We start from the raw sequence: 18508 nt of genomic DNA, 5'->3' as shown, positions 1-18508 counted from the left end.
GCTGATTCTGCCATGTCTGATGGCGTCACACCAAAGATTTTAAGGAGGTCTAACCAAAGTAGGAAAAAATGTTTAATGTGCCACACAAAAGGTTTAGGCCACAAACTGGGGGAAAGTGGGTTTGGCTAGCCCTGTCATTCTCCTCTCCAAGGTGTTAGCAAATAGCCTGAGTGCACCAGACCTAGCTTAGTCCTCACCCTCTTACCTGCTTCAGTAATTTTCAAGTGTGTGTAGGAGGTGGACCCAGGCTGAAGGGCAGTGTTTCATCACTGTTTAATGAGCACAGTAATTCATACTCCTTCCAAGCACTGACGTGTCTTAATCTGGTATAGGCCAATGGCAACATTAGCTGACTATTAAACTTCCGTCTGACTCTAAAGGTCATATTCAAGAAATGTTCATTAACATGCATTTGAAAACTATATTGGCAAATGCTGCCAACCTCACACAAAACATTACCCAACTGAATCTATGAATATGGATTAATATATGACTATTAGATATAGTCTTAAAATATTTCATCAGTAATAACTCAACAGCAAGTTGCAATAGTACTTGAGATTTTATCAATAAATCTTCCACTGGACCCTACATTTTCTGGGAGCCATCAGTGCCTTTAAACAAGGCAAACTCAAAGAAGTCAATAGGCAGTGTGGAGCCATTTGTTTGGTATTGTTACTCTCTGAATAGCAGACCAGGGGGGCAAAAATTCAGACAATGCCTATACGCCTAACACAGGCTCCCAGGCTTTTGCTTTATTTTTGTGAGGCCTATAGCTCTGTCTCAATCAGCTAGAGACAGGATAGGTCAAGTGGTGAATTGCCTGTTTTATAGCATGTCTTTATCGTAAGAAATATTTGTGCAGTGTGAAGAAAACATTAGTGTGTACACCAGTGTAATCTACCCCCTTCCTTCCTAGCATTGTATCCTGTGAGGGTGTGAGGCTTTTTCAGTGGGCTAATTCATGACGGAGACAAACACAGGCTGACAGGCCTTTAAAAAGGGGCAGGCAGGCCTCTTTCACATGTCACTGTCCTCTTCAAAACCTTTTTCTCATTGCTCCCCCATAGCATTGTGGACTTCTGTGCCCTTCTCATTCAGGTCACATTTGATTAAAGATCCATGCTTAAAAGAAAAATATCAATGATGTTGACATACTAAGTGTCAGGATAGGTTACAACCTCTCATCAGAGTCAACTACTTGTGAAGGACAATGCGTGCCACTGCAAAGCAACACAAACACTCCTACAGCATCCTGCCTTACTGTGTGGGATTTGTTATTGTTTGTTGTGGGGGTTTGAGAAATTTCAGTATGTGCACACAGTGCTATGGACCCAGTTAAGGGCAACAATGCAGTTTTTTCCACGCAGGTAGAAAACTTATAACTTTGGAACAGAAAAGACAATAATAATAATTTTGGATTTTGGTTTTCTTTTGAAGGAGAGATGCTACAATGGGAGTCTTTCTCAATTAGAACGTAAGTGTACACCCATGACATGTTGATGCTAATAGAGACTGCGCTGCACTCAGAGTCTCACTCCACAGTAGTGTTGAAAATTGCACTGGGGTAGAAATGTTCGTGTCAGAAGCTCATTGTTCATCAAGGGCATCCTTCCTGCTCCTGTCCTTTTTTAGATAGCTGGGTGATCTAAAAAAAACCTTTATCTTTTCTCAGACGTTGACAGCCATGAATGAATCTTCAGACATTTACTATATAAAACAATTAGCCAGACACCATGCAAAGACAACTTAAGCATCTATACCTTTAAAATAAACATTGTTTTATGGTTGGCCTAGTATCGGTTTAATTGATTTTAGTAATTCCACAACGTCCACTGCAATCTACCATCAAACCAAAAAAACACACCAACATTTCCCACACAACTGTGGTCCCAAACAGAACTATCTTTTACCTGAAAGTAGTCTCCTTAACAATGCTCATGTGTAAACCCAGCAGTGAACCAAACAGACATGCATACGGACAGCTTGAATGAGAGGCAAGAATGATGTTTTTATGGTTTTAGACAGATGTTGTTTACATAACATTTACACGTCACTGTCCTTTGAAAAAAAATGTCCTGATAAAATATCTTGTGAAAAACCCAGTTCAATTTGAATTTATTAGACCAGAAATAGATCAGGCCTTGTTAGGTGGTGGTGGTGGGTGGAGCTTTGCAGAGAAGAGAGAATAGGTACTAATCACAGACTCTGCTGCCCTTGACTGGGTCTAAATGGGCTACTGTACTTTCATTAGGTCGATCTAACATAATGGAAACAGTTTCCCACATGCCACAGAGAGCCCAGAGGGAATTAGACTGTTTTTTTCCCAAATTATTCCCATGATTGTCCAATTTTAGATTTCTTGTATGACGCCTATTTCTGCCAACAACCAGCAGCAACAAGTAGTTGTTTTTTTTTCAAAGCATGATGTCAGTGACTGCCACATATAGGCTACACACACTGGACTAGTATTAACCGGGAATGTGCAGAGATTTGTAACATGTTTTGCTGCAACAGAGATAGAGCTAAGAATATTGGTGGGCGGTGAACAATACACTGCTATTTTTATATAGAATTATACTGTTTCATCCAGTAATATACATGACAGACTAAAAGCAAACAATCTTAAGTTAAAATTTTGCTAAGTGCTAGAAGAAATGACTCTCATCTAATGGGACCTGGGAGATGAATGGGATTATTTGTTATTTAATATATAATATTATTTGGCCATTCATTGAATAGCAACAAAAGAAAGAGAAAGCAGAGTGAATCATTATTTATTTGTTATTTAATCTATAAATCAATGACTCAATGAATATGTTGCTCAAATAGGAAATGTAAAATTTGTGCCATATCAGTTACACTACAGAGTGCTAATAGTTAGCTAATTTTTTTTCCCCACCAGTCAATGTTCAGTATGCTATTTTACTTATTAAGGTTTGTCTTTTGCTTTTAATTTGTAATCCCAAACTTTGGATGCAGCTCGCTCCATCAATAGTCTCTAGAAATGAACAGAATGCACTGAGGAAGCTGCTTCAAACATTCTTTTGTAATTAGCATCACTAACACATGTCGGCAATCACCACTTCACAACAGGGAAGGAAGTGAAGCAGTCCAACAAAAATCTGCCTCTGTACTGTGTGTATCCAGTGGTCAATAAAAAACAGTAAGTAGTTTGGTCAGTGTGGCATTTCAGCAGCATTATCCTGGTCAGAGGGAGTTCATTTTCCCGGCACACCCACTTTTCCCGGCACATACTCTCACCCTGTTTCTGCAACAGATTAAAGCGGTACTCTTGATTCACACTTACCACCCACTTTGACACAGTGAGAACAAGGAGATTTTGGTACCTTGGTCACTTGGGAAAATCTGTGATGAAAAAACAATCACAGCTGACAAAAGCACATCTAGAAAGATCTTAAAAAAAAAAAAAAAAAAAAAAAAGACGAATTTGGCAACATGCCAATGAAAAACATTTAGACAACTGCTTTGTCTATGATGACATTATATTGCCCCACATCCTGCAAAACTATGTCTAGACTTCAATCAAAAGGGGAATATTGAAAACACCCCTCCTTGCAATGAAATACACACCCCTCCTATAACTGTAAAGTCCATGAAGATTCAATTTGCAAAAAGGCGAAAAGAAGGTCAGTAAGACAACATCCAAGTGTATTTTTCTCAGGACTCAGCTTACATGTCTGGTTTGAAATAGTGTTTCCATAATATAAAACTGACTTGGATGTAAAAGGCAAATATTTTGAGTACCCCTATTTATTGCCAGTCTAACAGCTCTGGGTTGTAGAGTAGGTAAACCTTTAAACTGTGATGTCTCTTCTTTAAACTGTAACACAATCCATGCAATGTCTGATATTCTAACATTGTTTTTAAGCTCTAAATAGAACTGGCCATGTTTTGTTATGATCCTTTTTGCAATCCAAGTAAAGGCAAAAATAGCAACCACAATGATGTTTGTCATCACATGTGAGCAGTAATCTATGACTCTTCCCCTGTGTGACAGAGCAGCTTAGCTACTGAAAAAAAAACAGTATGTGTTCTACTTTCCTTCATCAATATTAAACGGTAACAACACCTTATTATTAAACTTATTTGCAACAGCTTTAATCAAAGAGGGGAAATGTATATTTAGCTTTGCAGTCTATCGAAAGTCAAAGAGTATAAACAACTAAAACAGAAACATGAAACTTAAGCATAAGGGGTAATATGGACATGGGTGGTGTAGCAGGGATGGCAGGGGAATACTGAACAATTTGGCAGAATACCAGCAGGGACATAGTTGTGCAAAATCCTATTCAAACCATTACTGCAACATATCCGCATCCAGGACAAGGGCTGCTCAGCCAGCCAAATCAAAGACCTGCGAGGTAGGGGACAGCCCTTTCTTTCCTTCAGTTTCACACACACTGAGGGCAGAGGGTGGGTGCTGAAACCTAGAAAACCTGGAAAAACTTTCTGCTAAAATACTAAAAACCTACTGTAATTCAATGGTGTCAAATCTTTTTCATTTTGTCTGCGGCATTCTGCTTCAAATGAAGTGAGCGTTCCCGACTGAAATGCAGGAATGTTAAAACTATACCCTCAAGTGCTACAAGAAACAATTTTGGACTGTCACTCATGCACAAATCCATAATTGTATATAATGCATGCAGTGAACATTTCCTGCTCACTTACAGTATTGAACCTGTGACTCTGTGATAGTACATCCAGTACTTTGTGTTTTCACAGCTAAATTCAGGTGTGTATCATAGATTATCAATATTTGTTGAGATATAACTGACACAGATAGTGAAGACAGATCAACCTTAAGAAAAGTCAGAATTGTGGTTGACTTGCAATTTTCCAGACATCTTGTGCCAAATGTCTATTTTCCTTATTTTCCACAAATATCACAAGTTTAGATAAACATGGCAGTAGAGTGCTAAAAACTCAAAAAAGTGTAATACTGAGGGATCCAAGCTACAGGTATGGAAAAACAGTGGCGGAAAACAAAAGACTCCATCTATTAACTACAGTGTCTTGTCTACAGTGTCACCATTCCTTTTGTACAATCAAATAAGTCAAAACTACAGATAGCTTACTCGCTACAATCAGCACATCCCAGTACTTGACTGGTGGGTGTTAATAATCTCCCACTTGGGTGGTAGGGGGTGTGACTGTGCATACAACTGACTGTGTGCTCATCCCAAACATCATAGCCACCTGACAGCTGACTGAGTGAAACAAATAAGAGTGCTGAAAAGCAGCCACACCTGTTTCCCATAACCCTGACGCTCCCCTCCTGGGGGATTCAACAGCTGACTGTGCACATCCTGCATGTATACCTCTTTAATATGGACTGTGAAGCCACAGTGTATCCAAGTGACCCTAACCTCAGTCACATACTGTGATATTTTTTCAGGGAAAACCCCAGACTCCTGAAAACAGCAGGCAAAAAAGGGTTTAAAAAGGTTTCCCTCTGTTCATTCACAGTTGGTAATTAACCATGGAAATATCTGGAAGCCATTTTACAGTGCAGTTTCCTATGACTCAGTGATTGAAACAGTCAATTCCTGTCTATCCAAGATTTATTCAGTAGGCAAGACATACTAGCTAACATGCACTGAAAACAGCATCCCTAATATTAGCATTTTCTATGTATTTTTTATGTTCCCCCTTTTCCTCCCAATTTTGAATGGCTAATTACCCATGCACTGTGGTCCTAATGACTGGTAACTCCCCAAGTTGGCCTGGGAAGAAATAAAATAAATAATGCCACAAGAAGCAATGTGATTGGCTCATAAACCAGACGGTTGGGTTAAAGGCCAAGGCTGGCGTGATTCTATATATATATATCATTATCATCAAATCCCATGGAAAGATCAAATTCAACAATGAGTTAGTCTACCTCTCAATGCTTTCCAACAGCCCTACCCTGTCTGTGGCACGCAGCCCCAAGCCTAGTAATTCCTACAGAAGATGTAAATCTTTAAAAGCTGGGTCACAAATAGTAAGTTTCATTATAATAAAACTACAACACTACAGTTTTTAGCAAACATTTTTCAAACTTGTCATCAGATTTACTGACAGTATCGCCAACCGTATCCCACCAGGCATAAGATTAAAAACAGTTATGCACAGTACATGGGTACAGTAAAATCCTCAAACTGCAATAAGGGTAAATTATAACTCTTTCTGTTGTGAATGTTTAAACCATGAAGGTTTAATATTTGTAAAACTTTACCAGAGACTAGAAAATATATTTTTCACTGCATCTGATATCATCTCTATGTTAAGTCTATTGGACATGCCAGTAGAAATTAGACACAGAAGAAAACAAGGAAAAGAGAAGTTGTTTTGTTTTTTTGATGTAACTTTCAATGGAATGAATGGGAATTGGTGCCATCTACAGAGCTCCTATAATAAAGTATGGTATCTTTAGCTAGGGTGATTCAGGTCAGACAGTTTATTGCAGGCAGTCCTCAATGGACTTCGTGAAAGCAGTGGGCTAAAAGTAATCAAGTCCAGGGATAAGCTAAAACCAGTGGTTTCAGCTTTGAATTTACTATTGGACCACCAGGGAGCAGCTTGCCATACAAAGCCTCTGACAGTCGGTCACATCTGTCGGGGAGAAGAGGAAGCAAAGGGTGGAGTCAACAGAAGCTGGTGACCACAGCCTGCTCCCTGAACCCCCCACACACAGCCTCCATGTCCCACAATAAAGCAGCCAACTCATCTGCTGATGGCCTTCCTTCAAAAAGAAAACACTGCATGCATTTAATGTGATTAGGAGTTTTCAGTCTGCTGCTTCACAACTGAGATTTGAGATCAAATGAAAGGATCAGATGAATGCTACAGCTGCGACCCACAGATGTGCATCCAAATGCTAAAACTTTAAAGCCCTTTCTTGCATATAATTCTGACACCAAATAACTAGTGTAGATGAGTAACACCAGGCATCAGTGAGAGATGCTGGCATCTACAGAGAGATTTAGTCAGTGGATCACAAGTCAGTTTATTTTACTAAGTCATGATTAAAGTAAATCACCATTAATCAAAATTAGTAAAAGAATGACGTCAATCAAGTAAAAATCATCGTGACAAAAGGTTTATTTCCCAGAAAAGCCTTTATAAAGACTAAGTGTTCAGACTGACAATGGCATTAAGTTTTCCAACCATTTCTCAAAAACAAAAGGTCCCAAAAGAATTGTAATGACCTGATCTGTCCTATGCCACATGGTGACAACGCTGTACATATCTGAATTATATTTTGAATGACAAAACCTACTTTCTTGGCTACATCATTGCTGTTAATTAATAACCAGCGAAGCACATTAACCTCTGCAAGGACCAAATCTGCTCAGTCAGTGCACTGCTTTTTCAAATCTATTTCTGTTTTGAGTCTGTAATTTAGGTGGCTCCATTACTACATTATTTATTTAGATTATGAATCATGCGGCCTAAAAGAGAAGGAACCTCAAAATGGTCTTCAATTACAGACCTCACAGCCAGTAGCCACGCCTTGATTGAATCCCCTCCTCACGACCGTGTCTACACTGCAGGGAATCTGAAAATGACACAGTCAAGGAAACTGGCATACAGCACAAAGTCCCCCTGCACACTTGTGCTCTGCTAAACACACAACAGTAGGCTTAGGTCACATGGGCTCCAACCATATGTTATTGAGATTCAAAAGCACAGACTTCTCTTCCAAACACAACACCAAAACTGACCTTTCGCTGGCTAGTTTGTCCTACAAGCTAATTTGGCTGGTCGGACTGAAAACCTGTATACACATACCACCAAACAGCACATGTGTGTAGGCTAATCAGCTTTGTTTGAACAAGTGCCCTGTTTATCAGTTCCATGTGTTGATTTATAAGCCAGTGTTTTGTGGGTACAGACAGAAAAGGTATGGTATAAGGACTAAAAGTATGTGTTGCAAGTGTGTATGTGTGTGTGACTACGACAGAGATGACACTGGTGGCAGCTGTACAGACACTGCTTAAAGCTTGACCGATGAATCTGCCAGGCCACTTTTATATATCAGTATTAGAAAAATGTGTGTACTGATAAGTAACAAGATACTGCAGTACAGAAATGCCGAAGATAAGTTTGAGGTAACTTAGAAACAGCATGTCCACTAAATAGTTTGTCCACTAATGAACACTGAGTTGATTTTTGACGGTAAAATGTACTGCTTATTACATGTCGTTTCACAAGTCATTCAAAAACTATTGTAAAAAATGTTTATGTAAAAACATGAAGATTTGCCTCAAAGTTGTAAAGATTGCTGATCGAATTGTTGATCAACAGAAAGTTAAACATTTCATAATGAAATATTTATTTTATGTTATTTTTAAGAAAAATGTCAAGAGACTATCAGGTCCCTGCTTCTGAAATGAACGACAAATCAACAACTGTAAAACTGAATACCTTTAGATTCTGGACGGCTGGTCAGACAACACCAGCCATTTAAAGACTTGGACTATAGGAAACTGTGATGGACATGTTTCAACATTTTCTGTAGTTTTATACACCAACAGACTATCAATTAATTGAGAAAATAATTGGCAGATTAATGAATTAAAGTAATCATCAGTTGCAGCCCCATACCAAGCCCATACTTTTTGTGACTGTCAGGTCACTTACTTATTTTTTTATTATTAATTTAGCAGGAACAGTGCACATTAATTTAACAGTGCAAGTAAATGCGCCAGAGTTAGCCAAAATACTATTTTTCATCTGTAGTCCCAGGACAGTTGTTACATACCATAGTCGACCTAAAAAACTTAGGAGTATGTCACTTAATACAGTTAGCACTGCAGGAAAGGTTTTAGGGTCCTGTCTAGAAACTGCTACCATGGCAAATCTGAAAAGCTTTTATTGCCCTTGCATTGATGAAAAAAATGGTGCATTCCTGAGCATTATTTACTTTAGTTTAATCAGTGTTTGTCTCTTCTTTTGTCTATGCAAGCCTATCATGTATTGTAATCGCAGCTCAGGACTGGGATACCAGCAAAGCTCTCCAGCTGTACTAACCGGGGACAGTATAGTGACTGGAAGGTGCTCTGGCTGGCATGCAGCCCAACTGCAGGTCAATACTCCACAGACTCTGCGACTGCAGTGCCTCCCTTGAAATATGTCTTCATTTCCCCTGCCACCCCTTACGCCCAAAGCGGAGAAGTCTGCCCTGCCTCTCCTCCCCTGTATCACATAACGTTTGTCCCCCCTCATCTGTGTCCAACCACTTGGCAAACTTTTCACAAAGGAGCTCCTCTTTGCTCACCACGAGTGACACCCAGAATACCCAATTTCGCTTCTATTTTTGTCCACCACGAATCACCACTGCTCCTCAATGGGTTTGTAGCCATCTGAGTGGGAGAGAAACCAGTCGGATATTTCCCCCACACACACTCCCCGAGTAATGCAAGCTAAGCCATGATGCGACACACCGCAAGTAACGTTAACGTTAGCTAGAAAATGTGCGCATAATTACCACCAAATCTGTGCTGCGCCAAAAGTTATCGCCTGTCCGAGTGGAGTCACTTGAGCTGAAAATCTAAGTTAGCTTGAGCATATTTAGCAGTTGCTCCATGTGATATAAGTTAACATAAATATTGGTAACGTTAACGAAGTTGTACTCAAATGGGAAAGACAAACGAGAGGTGCAGCTAACGGTGAACTGACGCCAGGAGGTAACTACTTTCTCACCGACGTAATGTTACGATAACTGCCCACAGAGAAGAACCGTTAGCTTGCTAGCTGGCTTTGAACGGAACACAGCCCACTCAACACAACGAGGACTAGCCGGGTTTGTGTCGCCACTTACGTTAGAGACTCCCGAGCAGCTCCACTGCAACTTCTTTCATTGGCCTTAAAAAAGTAGCACAGGCAGAATGACTTTTTTTTAAAAAACCAGTTAACTCACCGGTTAGTCCGTATAAGGTGAGAAGTGATGTTAAAACTCTGAGTCCGTTAGATGACAGACTCCTCCTGAGCGGCGATCTTTTCTCCATGATTCCCGTCTGTCTGTGCGCTTTGGCACTCTCGGTTCCGTCCTCCTCGCTCGTCCCTGCTCTCTCTGGCTGACTCGATAGCTGTTCTCCATAGCGACCGATCCGCGTGGGCTGTACCACTTCTGCAGGACAACAAACACTAACACACGTAACCTACGCACGTGGTTACGTAGTTGGAGTAGTAGAAGTATACTGTCTGCATACAGTACCTACAAAAAGTACTATTTATGGTGCCCATTGATTAAAAAGCCACATTAATTCCATGTAATTAAAAAAAGGGATGAATACATGTGCTGTAGGCTACTTAAGTACAAATTTATGGTTCTTGTACTTCTTTTATTCCTTCCCATTTTATGCTACTTTACAGTCACTTTTCCACATTTCAGGTGGAAATATTGTATATATTTTACTACAATAATCTGACAGCATTAGTTACAAGTTACTTTTTAGATCAAGATTTTATAGGTCAAACATAATATAAAATCGTTGTTGTAGTGTTTGTCTAATTTTTTATTGCTACTGCAGCCCAACTAATCGCCCCTGGGGGACAAATAAAGGTCTTGAAACTGAAAATATGCAATGTTATAGATGAAACTACCTAACAGTATCATTTTAAATTTTTTAAAATTAGCTTGACAACATTCAGATGCTGCTTAGAAGGTAACAGGGAATAAAATTCCAATAATAATATAAAATGTAACACTTTGAATGGAGCCATTTTGCATAATGAGTACTTTTACTTTTCATAGGTAGGCTAGAATTTGCTGCTAATCCGCTTTTGTTTTTATCAAGATTTTGAATGCAGGACTTTCACTTGTAACAGAGTATTTTTTTCACTGTGGTGGACCTATTGCTACTTTAAAATATCTGGGTACTTTTTCCACCACTTAATAATACAGTATTAGTCAGTGGTGGAATTAAATTACTCCTTAACTTAAGAAGAAGCAGCAGCATCACACTGCAAAAATACTCAGTTACAAGTAAGTCATATCAAAGAAATATACAAGACCATCATTCACTTCGTGTTCGTTGGATTACCAGCTGGGCAAAGTGAGCAGCTGCTCTGAGGCCCCAAAACCTCATGAGGGGCCTGAAGCCTCCAGGTTCACCATGTGGCAATTAGTTTTAGGTAATCTGATTAAATGAATATTTGTTTAGTAATACTGTTTGCAACACTGAAGCACAACATTAACTGGCATGACAAGGGGCCCTAAGTTGACACCGGCTTTGTTACATCACTTTGAGACCCTTTTTGTAAAGGGGCCCTGAGTTAAAATCTAGGTTTATGGCCTTTATCATTTATAGTGCACTTACATTCTACTTACTCTTAAAAAACAAATGTGCTTAATCAAGTCACCACAAAGGAATTATTAATTTCTAACAAATTCTTACATAATTTACAGAAAGTGGGCAAAATAAGGTTGAGAGGTCTATGGGGGCCCTTATAGTGTTAATCCGACCCCGGATAGAACTAAGAACTGTAATAATATTTACATGGGGATTATAAAATATTGATCTTTATTCATAATCTCTCCTCTCTCTTTAAAAGAATGAAATAAAAGTGAAATTCAGTTCTGATCATCTTCTTCATGGTAGTGACTGAACAGATAAAGATTCATTGTCTTGCAAGTCCCACAAGTGTTGTGGAGATCAGACCTACAACTGGTTAAACAGATGTCTCTCTAACCACCAGGCCCAGCCTATTTATAGATGAAGGTTTTAAATTGTAAGCTGATATTAAAGTTGTTTTCACTTTAGATGTTTGTAAGTGCTCTCGGACTCCTATAGCAGAGTCACAGGTTTACAGAGCCTACGCGTCCTTTGCTACCACAAAGTCCTACTACATTCAGGACATGTTCATTCTGTCTCCTAAATGAAATGAAAATATAGAAATATACACATTTGTATTAGCACATTTATTGTTTGAAGAAATTGAGGGTCAAAGAAAATTCAACAGCCACACATGAGAAGTACTAAGATTTTTGTACCACTGTACCAACAGGTTTGATTCTACAGAAATAGTACATCTAGATCTTAAAATGATTAGACAACCAACATCATTATGATAATCAGTGATTGCTGAGGCACATATTTTGTAGACAATGTATAACTGATGTTTAAAAAGTATTCTGAAACTGTGGGGGAAAACGAGGAAGTGAATGTGAAAGTTAATATAAAACCCAGGATACCAGTTGCTGAAGGACAAAGCAGTCACATGCAATTAAACTGCTTCGCTGATTTCTGTTTTTCTGAAAAAGTGGATTTTCACCAACTTAAACACATGCACACTGTGACTACTCTGTCCTAAAACAAAGTGGTAATGAAACACTCTCGCATTGTTCTTTTTGTTGAGATAATTACAGTTTTTACACGTTCAGGAATCCAGCGTTGCGTGCAGCACAGGGTTATTATCATAGCACTGTTGAAATGATAAACATGCACCCTCAGCAGTTTTAAGCGGACATCATATTTATTCACAGAAGATAAGCAAAAGTGCTCCACTCAGTGTGATTTCCTCATGTTGAAGTTCCCATTTCGTTCTGCGGTGACATCTTCATAGCCTGTATTAGTGTCCTCATCAGGGTATGTGAACTCTCCAGGGAACCTCCATCTCCTGCAAAATTTAACCCACTCACTCTCCCCAGAGCTACACCCCAGCTTCACTGTGATTAAAGCATGACCCATGATGTGTCACCACACCATACCCCCTGCCTTTATACCCTCTGGTGGTTTATTTATATCCTCAAAGAGCTATAAATCCCCAGGTGAAAGTGCTGCCCTTTTCACCAATCAATCTTCCCTCCTGAGCCACTTTGCACTGGGAACAGTAAACTCTGTGCAGTGATGAGGCTCATGTATTTATTGTATTTTCTTCCAATTTAATTTGTTAATGATATTGCCAATTTGGGAGAAATTGTTTTAGTGAGGCTTTTTTCACACCACTGGCATAACTTGTGCTGCATAAATTCTCAAAACCCCCCTCAGTAGCACTAAATAGTTTATGAGCATTTATGGCCCATGACCTTTGTAATTGTGGTAACCTCACGGTTAAGGTTTAATGCTGCAAAAATACTCAAGCGTTATTATATTTTCTTGCAGGCAGGCAAGGCTGCACTGGCACCACCTCCCCCGTGACCAGTGGTTGCACATCCACACAAGACTGTCTGGGACATTTGGTTTTACAGTCTGTGAAAACAGCCTTTGTTAAACACAACATTCCTCACTAGTCACATTGGTGAGCCAGTCCTTGCACACCTCAACCACCCCCTGCCCCTTCCCCCTCTGTACTCTCATGGTCCCATCCCCTGCCAAGGCATGACCATCTAGAGCACAGAGAGGTCACCTCAGTGCTGACGCTACACACTTGTGTTTGCGGCTCCACATAGGTCTTCTCCATAATGACCTCCCTCTGAAATGACCCTCGGTAGTACACACTGACCTTTGGAAGACAATAAAGACAGCATACCTGTTCCACAGAGCATGTTCACATTACTGAAGGATACAGCTTCTGCAATGAATACATTTGGCAACAGACTTGTAGATTATATCTTTATTTAAAGGTGTAGTTTAACTTTCTCCAGTATTAAATAGTGTGAAGGCATGTACACAACTGGTGACAGACATAAGTGCTGTACCATGCAGTACTCTATGTGCACATGCTGGTTTAGTGACAAAATACCACATGTAGTAGGTATATGCACCAGGGTATGCACTTAATTCACATTGACGGTTTTCTAACAATCTGGGGTTCCCATTTAATCACAATTATACCAATGAAAATAGTGTAGGTCATATCTATTGTATTAAAAAAGTAAGTTCAATGTGAAATAGTGACTCCAATAAATGTTTCAACTGACTAGAAATTAAATTGCAAATACTGCATCTAGCAATAAAAAATGTTGTAATGGATTTAGATCGCCATCTGCTGGAATTAAAGGATAGGTTCAATTTTTCATGTTGATCTTAAAATAGGTGTCTATTATGAATATTGTAACAGGTTTTGATTATTGTGATTGTTTGTCCTGGCCATTAAGAGATCCCTTTATACTGAGCATCAAATGTAAGTGATGGGAGGCATAGTAAGAAATCTCTTCAGTCAGTCAGTATGAACAGGAACAACAGGGGCAAGCAAAACCCAGTGTACATATGGGTTTCTGATTGTTTTAAGACCTAACCTTTAAGTTTACAAAGCAAGGCAGATATATAGGATAAGTTTTTTTTTCACCCCCAGAAGAACAACATTTTAGCTTGTTGCCTGTCTGAAACTGCAAATGCATTCATCTCATTGACAAGTTTGACCACCTGCCCATACCTTCGCCTAAATCTGAGCTACAGAAATCTGTATCATTTTGTAACTTGTGTGCTAGAAACAAAACTACCCAATAATAAAAATTAAAAAGCTTTAAAAAGCCATATAAAAACATCACAGCTCAGCCAGTACTTTTTTTATTGTTGATCAGAGGTAGACTGGTACGTTTTCTCTTCTGTGATGGTGTGGAAAGAGGTGACACTGTAGATGAAGTGATGACAGGAGGGAGTTGAGAAATGGCCTAAAAGGTCTATAGGAGAGAGTCAGGACATGGGTAATTTGCAGTGAAGGTAGAGTTGTTGAGTGAAAAAGAGAGATACAAATAACAAGTAAAGCAACACGGCCTTAAATATGTTCTCAGAGTTACATGAGAGGGAATCGGTGGGAAATTAATTCATTTGCAGAGTGACAACAGACTGACTGAGAAGGTGTTAGTCAGCCAACTGTGTGGTGACTCTTGGTGTTTACAAAGTGGCTTCTGGTCACTTTAGAAAACACAATATCTCCAAAGATGACCACAGGGGACATACTTGGCACAGCCACCTCTCATGTACAACATCCCTTCACACCAAAGTCAGAACAAATCTGGCGAATGCTGGTTTCAAACAACTCTTATCCTTTGGCAACAATATGAAGTGGACACATTGTTTTCCCTCCATTTTTAGCACTGGTTAAATGTTTTCCAGTCATTCTGATCAGTGTGATGTCAGAAAAACAAGCCCTAGCAAGACAATACTGAATCTTATCCACAATATTTTCATCTAGTAAAAGACGACAAAATAAAACACTTGTATGATTTTACACTGTGTCTTGTCTTTATTACAATGACACTACAACAACCACCATGCAGAAGCAGTTGATTATTCAAATAAATAGTCTTAAATGACCATATACTTACAAAGGAGGTGCTTGATTATGGAGATGTTGTCCTAATTTTATTGCAGTTTGTGTGCAGATGTAGGCACATCAATTTGAGCACACTCTACCATGAAAGAGATATGACAAATCACAGAGCCAAACATGTTACAGACTCAAAAAAAGAAAGAAGACACTGTAGGGATGATTTAAAAAAAAGATTGTTGTTAACGAAAGCAAAAATCCTTGTTTTCTACTTTCTTCTGTTTTCTGACACCTCTGGGTATTTGTCTCAGTCTTCTCTTAGATAAGCCTCAGGCACCTCTTCCTCATCATTCTGTAAGGAGGCAGCATATTGTGCCATCCTTTCAACCTCCATTACTTTAGTCTCGGCCAACTTCTTATCTGCATCCACTGACATTTTCTGTGCCTCCTCCACCTGCGACTGGGCCACATGAATGTTTGTCGACACTGTGATGGACGCATGTTCAGCTCCTGGACACACACACACACACACAGCAAACACACACTCCGTCAAATACTTCAAAAATGTTCAAAGGTTGACATAACACCACCTCAACTTCAGCCATTAGGTGTGGTCATTAAGAAGGCACTCCTGTCCATCATCTCCATTTTGTTTTACACAAAGCCATACTGAGTGACAGCAAATGATCCACACACGGTCCAAAGTGTAACGCTGACAGCAGCTGTATGGGAACAGGCACGGACAACAATGTTCAAAGCTTTGAGAAGATAATTCACAGCTTAATACTTTTATTCATAATTACAACAGCCCTGAGAAAACCTGTCTCAACACTTCAACCATGACATCCCAACTGTTCAGTCACACAGCCACATAACCACACTCTGACAGTTTCTTTTAGACACCTGAGATGTATGCTGCCTCCGCTGCCATTTCACACAGCTTGACTGCGGTGACCCAGGTTGACTCAAAACGTTTGCATTCATCTCGTCTGTCACTAACCTGTCAAGACAGAGAGAATTACAAAACCCATGTCAGACTGAAACAGCTCTTCAACTGCCTGTTTTCTAAGGGTTTGTAAGTCTGCTGTCATATTTATGATGCAGCAATCAATAAACAGAAAATCTGAAGGCTTTTCTCTGGTTTGTTTTGAAGTGCTTTTCATCACAGAAGACAGCATAAACTAACCTCTGCACGCTGGGCAATGATCACCTGCCAGATTGTATTCTCTTCTGCTTGATCCAGTCTTTCAAGTGATTCCAAATATCGTTTTTGGAGAGCAATGAGTATGTGCACGGCCTGTTGGCAAACAGAGGGAGGGCATAAACAGTTTACATTAAAAAAAAAGATCAACTATGGTCAATTTAGACAAAGGCAGGTGTGCATCTTATCCCTACCACTAGCCAGGACAGTGTTTCTGGAAAGAAATGTATTTTGGTGCTTTGGAGTACCTCAAATGAAATTTAATTCACTCCTGTTGTATTAAAGTGGTAGCGGTCTGCGTGTTTTTCACTAAAGTAAGTGAGGAAAAAGGGTATGTTTTGTGTGCTTTGGGTAAAGTGATCTTTTAAGGTTTATGGCATCCTTGACAAAACAGTTTATAGAGATCTGCCATTGGCTTGTCTCTACATCATGCTGCATCTGGAAATCTCTATAACTTGCACTCCCAAATATACTTTTTTGACATATATAAAATAACCTATTACTTTAGTCCTTCAGTATTTATTCAGCTGTATCATATTCTTGTTTACAATTTACAGAAACAGTTTGACTTGTATATAGACCTTGCATGTTATTGTTGCTTTTTATTTATATTTACATACTTACATGTACAAAGCAACTAAAATCCGAACATCTGATTCTGAGGAACTGGAAATATGACCATGCAACAGCTCAAAAACGTCAACCTTTCACAAGTGCTTCTCTTCATACATATTATTTGTGTTTACATATATAACATAACATTCTTTACATTCTATATTAATTCTGCCTGATGCAGGCCAGTGTCATCACATTGCATTGTTTCTCTATTTCTACATTTCTTATTATGTAATACTGCAATGATACATGCACTAACAATTCCTACACTAAACACATTAGACTTGCAAATAATCTTTCTGAAACTGAACCAGACAGTCCTACCATATGGAAAAACTGTTTGCCAAAAGATCTAAACTTACTTTTGAATACTCTGTGATGGCATCTATGAGAGCCAAGGTGGTCTGAGAGAGAAAAGAGCTTGAACTGTCTGTTGCCAGGGAGGCTGCTCGTCTGATCAAAGAGTCGTGAGAGAGGTTTTCAACCTGCAACAGAGACACAAGGTAGGTGTTTACAGTAAGCTATTTACTATAAACGACTGCTGTAATGTCTTACGAGTGGTAAGTGAGACTGACCTGTCTGAAAGGTACAGCGCACAGCCCACCGCCGACGGTGAAAGACGCTATACTTCTGTACAGAATATTTGTCCATTTCCACGGTTTATTGACTGCAGGTTTTTTACTGCTGAGCAAAACGCGAGCAGAACTCCTGAACAAAACAAAGAACCACTTTCATTTCATTTCAAGATTTAGGCTTTTACGATGAAGTTCTGAAGCAGTGTCAACTATGGCAAAAGTATTTTATATTCAAGGCTCTCTAACGTTACCTAGCCACTCCAAAACTCAAAACTGAAGCTAGTTGTATATTTAACATCGCCTTTGTCATTGTACTATTTGTCACTTGCTAATTTTAGGCAACGAAAAACAAGTTTAACCTGTTCCGGTTACCGTTGCTGGCACTACCATGAAGCAAAACATTTAAAGTCGACGGCCGTATTTTATTTTAAGAGGCTGTGACTTTAGTACCTATGTATATAAATTAAAGCAGGCTAAATACTTAATAATATACCAGTTTGACGTTATCTAACTGTAAAACACATCCTACCTGATGAGGCTGAGGCAGGTTGTTAGCCTCCTCAGTGCGGCCATGTTGGTCCGTCACAGTAAATTCTTCGTCGTCACTGAGCAATGGTTCCCCTGCTGTGAAGCTGTCACAAAGTGAACTTTGTTGCCCTCTTGTGGTGAAAATAACAACATTATCAGGTGCTCAATCATGTTTTTCTGCCCTACAACAACCTGCCCAGTAATCACTACACAGCGAAAATGTATTGGTTTATCTTCCTGTATAGTACTGTTGTTCAGGACATCTTTTCAACAACAACAAAGAGGTTAAAGAGGTTCTGGTTAATATTGGTTTAGATAAGGATTTAGTGTCTGTAGTCAGTTGAAATTCCTCACAAGCAGGGTCATGTATTTTTGCATTTTACATTCAAGGCATGTAATGATGAAACAGCACTGTGCAAATATC

The 18508-nt window shown here is 39.3% G+C and overlaps 2 protein-coding genes across 3 annotated transcripts in view; both read right to left on the bottom strand.

The window, feature by feature from the left end:
- Window positions 1–10154, bottom strand: part of nectin3a (nectin cell adhesion molecule 3a) — a 30985-nt gene extending 20831 nt beyond the window's left edge. The window contains exon 1 of one of the 2 annotated variants that reach the window (XM_038693153.1): window positions 9929–10154. In XM_038693153.1, the coding sequence (XP_038549081.1) occupies window positions 9929–10016 (88 nt within the window). In that variant the 5' untranslated portion in view covers window positions 10017–10154. The remainder of the gene's footprint in view (window positions 1–9928) is intronic. The other variant, XM_038693151.1, reaches the window with a different exon arrangement.
- A 4962-nt stretch (window positions 10155–15116) lies between these two features.
- LOC119883334 (diablo homolog, mitochondrial-like) lies at window positions 15117–18184 on the bottom strand. The gene is made up of 6 exons (XM_038693931.1): window positions 18086–18184; window positions 17557–17689; window positions 17344–17466; window positions 16352–16462; window positions 16069–16165; window positions 15117–15675 (listed from the first exon to the last, which is right to left on the bottom strand). The coding sequence occupies exons 1-6, from the start codon at window positions 18127–18129 to the stop codon at window positions 15473–15475; spliced, it is 711 nt and encodes a 236-aa protein (XP_038549859.1). The 5' UTR covers window positions 18130–18184; the 3' UTR covers window positions 15117–15472.
- Between the last annotated feature and the right edge of the window lie 324 nt (window positions 18185–18508).

Source organism: Micropterus salmoides, unplaced genomic scaffold, assembly GCF_014851395.1.
Source record: "Micropterus salmoides isolate LMB-PRFRI ecotype aquatic unplaced genomic scaffold, ASM1485139v1 Ms_hic_scaffold_3, whole genome shotgun sequence".
Classification (NCBI taxonomy): Eukaryota; Metazoa; Chordata; class Actinopteri; order Centrarchiformes; family Centrarchidae; genus Micropterus; species Micropterus salmoides.
The sequence above is the reverse complement of the archived record's forward strand: the minus strand, read 5'-3'. Positions and strand labels throughout refer to the sequence as shown.